Source organism: Tasmannia lanceolata, unplaced genomic scaffold (genome assembly GCF_043159265.1).
Source record: "Tasmannia lanceolata isolate RefF3 unplaced genomic scaffold, GAP_Taslan_0.1 ptg000015l, whole genome shotgun sequence".
Lineage (NCBI taxonomy): Eukaryota > Viridiplantae > Streptophyta > Magnoliopsida > Canellales > Winteraceae > Tasmannia > Tasmannia lanceolata.
In genome coordinates this window covers 43140384-43150113 of record NW_027518692.1, presented here as the reverse complement: position 1 = coordinate 43150113, position 9730 = coordinate 43140384, and the positions used below count along the sequence as shown (strand labels likewise).

At 37.5% G+C, this 9730-nt stretch overlaps 1 protein-coding gene across 1 annotated transcript; it reads left to right on the top strand.

Annotated features, from left to right (window-relative positions):
* The first annotated feature begins 149 nt into the window (after nucleotides 1-149).
* Nucleotides 150-8809, top strand: LOC143847414 (uncharacterized). Its single transcript, XM_077356229.1, has 2 exons — nucleotides 150-559; nucleotides 8087-8809. The coding sequence occupies exons 1-2, from the start codon at nucleotides 249-251 to the stop codon at nucleotides 8562-8564; spliced, it is 789 nt and encodes a 262-aa protein (XP_077212344.1). The 5' UTR covers nucleotides 150-248; the 3' UTR covers nucleotides 8565-8809.
* The last annotated feature ends 921 nt before the right edge of the window (nucleotides 8810-9730 follow it).

Below are 9730 nucleotides of genomic sequence, written 5' to 3'. Positions count from 1 at the left end.
CCCCACTTTACGATAATACGCCCCCTCTAACGTGAATTGTGGGAGACTTTAACACTTTTTAACGTCAAATCAGGGGGCGCATTATCCTACATGAGGGGCGAAAAAATCATGGCAAAACGTGGTGCTCTTACATATATAGCAGGTGCCCTTTCTGTTCTCCAAAAGACCCACCTCCTTCTTCTTCCATTCGAAAACCCTTATAATCGAAGAGAAATCGGTTGCAGTTGAGTAGGAAAAAAGGGAGGAAGATGGGAAGGTTGGGGCGATTATCTAAAGTGGCTATCCTGGTTGCGATTATAGCCATTCTCAGATCTGCGAGCAAGCAGTACGGATGGGAAACGGACGAGATTATGAAAATCTTTCGAGACTTGAAGGAGAGATTAGGGTTTTGGGCGATCCCTCTCTACATTGCAATGCACACTCTCTCCCTCTCATTGTGCCTGCCTTATGCCGTCTTCTTAGAGGGCGGAGCTTCCCTCCTCTTTGGCTTCTTTCCGGCCGTGGCCTGTGTCTTCTTTGCCAAGATCTTAGGAGCTTCTCTCTCCTTCTGGATTGGAAGGTATGATTTTTACTCAAATTGCAATCTGGATTTGATTTGGACCTCCGTTCTAGATTGCAAATTGCACCCAGATTGCGATTTGTGTTTACATCCTGACATTTTTTAATCTATTTTGTTTAATTCTGGTTTTGCTTTTTCTTTTTTTACCCGAAATTTATCTAGGACCCGGGCGCAACTTAAATTTTATTGATAAGAAAAAAATAGTTACAAGAACACTAGAATCTTGCCTCAAGCCATCAAGATATAGGAAGAGGATAAATAAAACCCCTGTATAAATTATTACAAACAATATTTATTTGGTGAGAATATAAGGGTTACTTAGTTTGTTGCATCTAACAGCTCCTCTAGAGTTTTTGGGGAGAGTAGCTCAATCCCAGTAAACTGCATTAATGTTCGTATCACATGCATGATTGGCCAAGCTATCCGCAACAAGATTACCTTCCCTGAAAATGTGAGTAATAACAAAATCCAAAAATCCATAGAAGATGGTATATTTCTTATTTCTTTTAGAATATGGTGAATGCGCCATGGTGTTCTATTTCTTTTAGAATATAGTGAATGCTTTTGATTACTGCTTGAGTGAAACTAGGAGCTTTTAACTTAGTTAGATTTATTGCGAGTAGTTTGTGAATGCAGAATTAGGAGGATAATAGACTTTGATGCGAATTGTTAGATTAGGAAAATTTGCTGAAGTTTGAGTTTTGCTGATGGTGATCGGTGAGTTGGGAAGCTTTTGATAAGAATGAGCTGTTAGGTTTTGGTTGGCTTGGGAGAGTTCATTGCATTTTGTGTTTTTGTTGGAAGTGAGAGATGTGAGAAATTATGTTTTGGAAGGTTTCGATAAGAATGAATTTTCTGGGTTTGGTTGGTTATCTTTTAATTATTAGGATTTATCTTGATTGGAGATTCATTGTATTGAAATGGTGTTACAATTGCATCTGTGGTAGCTTTTGAAAAAAAACAGCGGGAGAATGTTGTGATTCAGAAGTTTTCTGATTTATGGGAATTCGGTTTTAGTCGTCTTTGTAGAAATTATAATTTTGAGACTGGTGAAATTGATCGAAACTAACCAGGCTGAATGCTTCAAGAAATTTGGTAGTTAAATCTTTAACTTGTGATTTATACTCTTTTGGATGTGGAAACTTGGCATTAAAATCTGTTCACCTGGATCAGTTGTGATGACGAAAAAGCCAGTTTTGGCAAATAAATAGGTAAAGACAGGTAAAATCTTATGCGGGTTTCTTTCCCCTGGAATAGTAACGTCTGGTGTGATATGAGCTGTCGACTAGATTCATCTTTTGTGGATAAGATATCTTTTAGACATGAAGCACCCAACTTTATATGGCTTCATTTTAGTTAAGTTGTTTTTTTTTTCAAAAGGCTTCAGGAGCTGCCTTACTAGATCAATCAGCATACCGAATGCTGCCTAATTATCGTACTAAGATGCAAAGAAAGGTAGAAGACTTGATTGCAAAAGGGTTGGTGCGTGAAAGAGCCCATGTGTTACCGACTGTGACTACTCTGCAGAAAGACAGTTCATGGAGGATTTGTGTGGGCAACCGCACAATTAATAAGTTAACCGTTAAGTAAAGGTTCCCAATTACAAGGTTGGATGACATGTTACACATGTTGGTTGGTTCCAAAGTGTTTGCTAAGATACTTTAAAAAAAAAGTATTCTCTAAGATTGACCTGAGAAGTGGTTACTACCCGGTGGTGAGTAGAAGACAGCCTTAAAGATACTGTATGGCCTTTGTAAATGGCTCGTGATACCTCTTGGCCTTTCTAACGTGTGAAGCACATTTATGCAGGCTATGACAAAGGTACTTCGTTCTTGCTTCGGTTCATTTGTTATAGTTTACTGTCATGACATTCTGATTTATGCTAAGGACATAAATGAGCACTTGTTTCATTTACATCAAGTCATGGAGGTTCTTCTCAAGTTGAAGATCTATGTCAATCTGCAAACATTCTCTTTTCTTTGCGACAATGTTTTGTTTTGGGGTATATTGTTGCTGTTGATAGGTTGATACCTGATCTAGAAAAGTGGAAAGCTATCCTTGAATGACCAGCACCTCAAAGTATGAGAAATATCCTCAGTTTTCATGGCTCAGATTCATCAATTGGAGATTCATCCGTAATTTCAGTGCTACTATGCTCCTATTACTGCATGTTTGAAAGGAAATACTTATGTGGGGTCCAAAGCTGTGTATAAGGAATCCAGCTTGGTTAAGCTAGCAATGACTGAAACACCTGTATTGGATTTATAGGACTTTGAGAAACTTGTCATGGTGGAATGTGATGCATCTCATGTTGGAACAGGGGCTGTTCTCAGCCGACATCGTAGACGAGTAGCCTTCTTTAGCGAGAATTTGATAAATGCTATGAAGCGCCATTCCGTTTGTGACCAACGTTTCAAAAATGTCAGTTTCAGTACGTTCTTAGTCCATACGAAAGTGGATGTAGTTCCTAGAAGCCTGTGGAAATCAAGTAAGAATCGTAGAAGTTTATGGAAATCCATGGAAATCATTGAAATTTAAGATAAAACTTTGCGAAATGTTACAATAAGCACAAATACACACATAAAAGCCATGACATAATCAAGACAACCATCCATTCTGATTTAACAATATCAAACACCTAGTAACATGCATTGTCGCAGATGTTTGGAACAGTAAGGTTCATTCTAAACATTTATATTTCACGTGGTTTTGAATGTTAGTGATCATGCCATTTCTTTTACTTTTAAACTTTTGTCTTGTTAATGGAATGTTATTAATATTTTCAAATTGATGCAAGTTGGTGGGAGTTTAAAACTGTGCTTATGACTTGGAGTTCTCGACCTTAGTGTGGTGTATTACAACATTGGCCTTATTCTTTAGTGCATCGGGAATTTGTTGTTTACTTCTACCACAAAGCACTTATGTTATTGAACTTACAAAAGAAACTCAGCCCTCCGCATGTGATTGCATCAGTCCTAGACATTATATGGAGTTCTTATCATCAAGAGTTCACATTCTCATTGAAGCATAAGTGAGAAACTCAGTCCTAGACATGGTATGGAGTTCTTATCTTCAAGAGTTCACATTCTCATTGAATCATAAGTGGATGGAATCGAATAAAATGGTTGATGCACTTAGTAGGCGCTCTTTACTATTGTATACCATGCATCTACAAGTTGTGGGTTTCAAAGAGATGACAGTATTGAAGTGATCCTTTTTTTAGTTGTATATTGAAATAGATGAAAAATGTAGTAGGTGGGTGAAGTACTCTTTTCTTTTCTTTTTTTGATAGGTAAGCTGGGATCGAACCCCTGAACTCAGGGTGAAAGATGGTCAAGTGGGTCAAGTACTTCTTTTTTTTTGTTGTACATGATAGCTATTTGTTTAAAGGTCACCCGTTGTGTGTATCAGAGGGATCCTTGCATGATCAAGTCATTAGAGAACTGTATGGAGGTAGACTTGGATGTCATTTTGGAAGGGGTACAACCTTAGCTATGATGGCTAACCATTACTTTTGGTTGAAGATTCAATGTAATTTTGAAAGATTAGTGAAGAGGTGTTGGATATATTAGTTTGCAAAGTAACAACCACAAAAATGCAGGTTTGTACGCTCCTTTTCTAACATCTACTTCACCATGACTTCATCTTAACATTGATTTTGTTTTGGGCCTTTCAGAGACTGCTCAAATAAATGATACTATATTTGCGGTAGTTGACCATTTCTCAAAGATGACCTACTTTATTCCATACTCAAAAGTAGTTGACGCAGCTCAAAGACATCCGGTGTGTCACACGTAGTTCTTCGATGAGGTAGTCTGTCTTCACTGAGTTTCTTCCACTATAGTTTCAGATCGAGATGCCAAAGTTCATGGGACATTCTTGGCATACTCTATGGACGAAATTGGGTACCCAGTTGAAGTATTCTGGCACATGTCATTCGCAAACAGATGGGCAAACAAAAGTCCTCAACGAAGCCTTGGTAACTTACATTGCATTGTAGGGGAGGACTATGTGAGAACGTGGGATTCGGGTTGAGTTTGCCTATAATCCTCGGTTAATCGCACTATCAAGAAGTCTTTGTTTGCCTATAATACCTCAGTTAATCGCACTATCAAGAAGTCTCCGTTTGTAGTCGCTTATAGGCATAAACCACAGCAAATGGTTGACCTGCCCCGTTGCCTCCTCAAGATGCACATGTGAGTGAGGATGTTGATGCTCATCCTGATCACATTAAAGACATTCCTGAAGAAGTGTGTGCATCCATCAAATACAGCAATGAGCATTATCTAGAATTAGCACTGTCATTTCAAAGAATTTAGCGAAGGCGATTATGTTTTGATGCACTAAATGAAGGAACGGTTTCCTTAGGGATCTGATCTTATCTAAAGTTGAAGGCTAAAGATTGTTCTATTCAAGATTTTGAAGAAAATCAGTTCTAATGCTTACATTGTGGAGTTTTCTGATGTTCTCCAGATCAGTCCTATACTCAATGTAGCTGATTTGTACAATTGTCATGGGTTTGATGAAACCAATGATCTGCCTAAACTAGTGATTGAGTGATTAACTACTCAAGAAACCTAGGGAGGTAATTAAGACATGAAAGGGGCCTCTTCCTATCGACTATCGAGGTAATCAATATTGGCAATTCCTAATCAAGTGGCTAGGGCAACCACCAAGTGAAAGCATGCAGATTTTGAAAGAAGATTTAAAAAAAAATGTATCTCTTCGTACATCAGCAATACTTGCAGCTTTTTCTGTTGGAGGTGAGTTATCTTCATCTCAGAGGAGGGAATGCAGGAGCACCATTATAATCATTGACGAGGATTTCTGGCATACAACCCTCTTTTCTTTTTCTTTTTTGGGTTTTAGTGACTTAAATGATGGGGACCATCAACATACGTTATTAGCTTAAATAACTTAAGTAATAAGTTAGTCTTTTAATAACTTTATTAGTGGATTATTTTTATGTTACATCACTTATGGAGCTCTGCAGTGTTGAGATTGGAATATTTCAAGAGTTCTGATTGCTTTTAGGGTTAAGTATAAAGGGGTTTAGTTGATGAAAGAGGGGTCATTATTGGAGATTAAAATAATGACGAGTTCTCTCCCCCAAACTGACCGTACGACTAGCAAGCATCCGTTTTAGTGTGAATTTCGATGTTTCGCTCTCCTCTTGGATTTTCTTCCCTAATTTCTTAGATCAGGTCCACGTGGTACCGATCTTTTAGCTTATTGCTGCATCATATAAGGTCTCAATCATAGATCTCTTTGGGTATCTTGTACTTTGCAATCTTCGCTTATAATGGAAGCCCTTGGATCGCCTATGCCCGTGGATGAATGTGACTAAGACTAACCATGTAAATCTCTCGTGTCGTTGATTTGTGTTTTTTGTCTGATATTTCTTTTACAGCTTCATTGTTAAAAGATCAATCTTATAACTGTATGGAGTCAAGCATGTATAATTTGACACTTATGAAAAGAACAAAGCATTTTTGTTTGGAGGTGCACAAAATGTAAAGCTTGCATCATTGGATTCTTTGGATAGATCACAGGATAAGACAAGGGATTGGAAGACGATTCCTAAGCCTGCTCAGAAGGCATCCATAGGTACTATAATCAGAAGGCTTTTCATAGGCTCTATATATTTCCATTAAGGAGAAAGGAAGAAGAAGATGGTAGGAGAGAGGTTGGTTGTGGGAAATCAGCATCCCTATTTTTTATATAATTATTGAATGTAAATACAAATATATAAAAGAACTACAAAATTGGTGACCGGGGAACCTATGTTTGGGTTTTTCTAGTGTCAATGAATTCAGGGTCATCATCTATCACTCTTTTTCAGTTTTTTTAAAGTTCTGTCATTCCCTCCTTAGTGCTAACTAGTTGGCTGATCTTCGGGTTAAGAGGGGTGTTTAAGAATTCTTTATATGTAGGGCAATCTCTGCCCCTTTGTAGTTTTCTGGTTTTATTCAATGAATCTACCCATTTCAAAAATCAAGTTACATGCCAAGCAGGGATTTATCTAATCGTGCATTCACTTATATTTTCAGTTCCGTCATTCAAATATTCATGGGAAATGAGGAGTTGGTGATTGCTTTCAAAGCAACAGACCTCTTCTCTACCCTGATTCTCAGGGCCCCATTGATTCACAAAAGGAATTGTGGGGATTACAACTTAACTTGAGGAAGCAAAAATAAGCAAGACTGATGAAAAACCACGCACATTGGTGGTGTAGCTGGGTAGAAGGTCTCCATATCTCCTACCTAAATGCACAACTCCTTCACGCTTTGTGACCTAGTGATGAACCCTTTGGCTTGGCAATTTGGTTTGTAGTTTGACTTCCCATCTTGTGGCCATTGGTACTTTATTAATATCACTTTATTTTTAAGTAGCAACCAGCAAAAACAAATAGTCATGTTGTTGTGATCGGATGACAAGAGGTCAGGTGACCTAATTCCCTCTCACTAGCCAGAGGTTTATGGAACAAGGTTCCCGTTTTCGGTTTCGGTTTGTGTTTTGGTTATGATTGAAGTGGAAACATGTTTGTTTTGAATAAAAATTTCGGTAAAAATTCTATAAATTTACGAAAATCTATGGAAACATATGCAATGATGGACATTTAAGATGAAACATAAGGATATGCTCTGTAATCGGGGTTTGCTGTAAAGACTATTACATCAGTGGGATGCCTTGTCCCTTCGTTTAAATAGATTTTCCTTTACTAATAAAATTGTTATCTGTCAAAAAAAATAAAAATAAGTGCTTGATTAAGTCCAAATACACACTAAAAAGCCATCAATCCATAATTGTTTAACAACATTGAACACCTAGTGACATGCACTGTCGCGTATGTCTGATAATTCAATACATTCCGAATTTCACATGCAATTTTTATATATATATATATATATATATATATATATATTCTCTCTCTCTCTCTCTCTCTCTCTCTCTCTCTCTCTCTATATATATATATATATATATATATATATATATATATATATATATATATATATATATATATATATACGTACTACATGCAATTTATGTAAATATAATTATATAACACATACCGGTATAATATACCACTAATACCCTTACAGATTTAGTTTCAGTTTCAGTATATGTTTCGGTGGGAATGAAAACAAACATTTCGGTTGGTTTTGGTTTCTTTAGAAATTTTAAACTATGTTATGGAAAGAGAAGATAACTTCCCAGAAAGTTTAAATTTCCAAAGAAGGAATCATGCTTATTTGAAGCTCCCCATCCGATTTTTGCTCTCCTTCACCCACTTGTAGTGTAATTTGATAGACCATTTGTTTAGGAGCTGCTTTATCTGGCATGCATCAACAGTTGATACAAGCTAGTTTACTCTTGTTTGAACTAGTACATGTGTAATAGCATATCTTGCTATTGAATAAGCATGTGAACATAAGGAGCTTATTTCTTTTTATTTAAATCTAAGAAGAGTTGTTGCTGCTCAATTTTGTTGATTACTCATTTGATTGTCATCTTGGATTTGTTCAGGGCTGTTTTTAGGAGTTCAAGCTCGGCATCAGAGTGGATACAGAAAAATCAGTATTTTCATCTCCTTTTGAGAGGAGTTGAGCGAGATGGCTGGAAATTCGTCCTTTTAGCTCGTTTCTCGCCCATGCCCTCGTATGTCATCAACTATGCTTTGGCTGCTACGAAAGTCAGATTTCTGGTCGATTTTCTGCTTCCTACAGTTATTGGCTGCCTGCCAATGATCCTACAGAATACATCTATGGGCAGCCTTGCTGGTGCTGCCATTGCTTCCACCACTGGCTCTCAGAAATCTCAGGCCCTTTCTTACCTTCTTCCCTTACTTGGTATGTTATCAAGCATTCTCATCTCCTTACGGATTAAGAAATACTCATCAGAGATCTCTGTGGCTAAGGAATTAAATTCCGCAAAATCCTCGTCAGGTGACAACATTGATGAATGTCATAACACTGTAAACTCCTCTCGAGCTTCATCAGATTAGAAAGTGGGTGAGGGGCTGACGAAAAGAGAGCAACTTATTTTTGTTACTTCTCTTTTATTTGTCTTCTTAGATATAAAAAATCGATTGTTCTTTTTTTGGAAGCGATCTAATTGCTAACAATGACATCTGATCTTGCACTGATGGGTGGTTAAGTCACTGTGCAAATCGTCCTTATGATACTTTTTGTTTTGCTGAAATGACATGAATACTCTAAATCTATGTCAAATGCTATTTTTTTTTGTTCTTTTCCAGAAAATTATATCCACCCCAACATGTTTTTCTATGAACTGATTGAAATTCCACAGTTCTGGTGTCCTGATGATGGACTTTTGACGATGGCCCAATATCTATTACTTTCCTGTTTTGTCAGGAAAAACTGGTCTAGTTGGACATCTTTTCTTGGAAAGTTTTCTGTAGCTTGGATAGACCAAATAAATCTAAGCCCTACACGGAGTTCTCCTTCCCCCATGATGCATTGCATAACTTCCTCATCCAATGCAATTCTTATCAATTGAACTGCAACACAGTGGTTCAATCCTTTAGGGGGATCAGCCAAGTGGACAATACCTTGGCTTTCCTGTAGCCAATGAAAAACTATCCAGTCCAACCTTCAGTTACCTGGTGGACAAGTTGCAGCAAAAATTTTAAGGGATGGAAGTGTAAAACTCTATCAAAGGCAGGTCTTGTTACCCTCATTATGGCAGTCACCTCCATCATCCTTTACTATCTGTTTGCCACTTGCCCTTCCCAGACGGTCACCCTCAACAAATATGAACAACTTCGAAGGAATTTCCTGTGGTAGTACAACTCTTGAGTAAAGGTTTACACCTATTGAAATGGAACATAGTTTGCTCTATATTAGAATTTGGGAACCTTACCGCTGTATGGGCCAAAGTACTTTATAGAAAATTCATTATAAACACCACACCAAATAAGCCAATAATCTTACTTGGGGAGTCAGAGAGATATATTGCATTGTAACTGCTGAGAAAATCCATCGGATAAATCGGATCGGTTCGTGCACAATTAAACCGAAAGTAAAAACAAGAAAAAAACCATAAGAAGTAGACCACAAGATGAACGCCGAAATTTTACATGGTTCAGCTGAGATGCCTACATCCACAGGCGAGAACCAATCTTCCACTATGTGAAAAAAACAAAATACA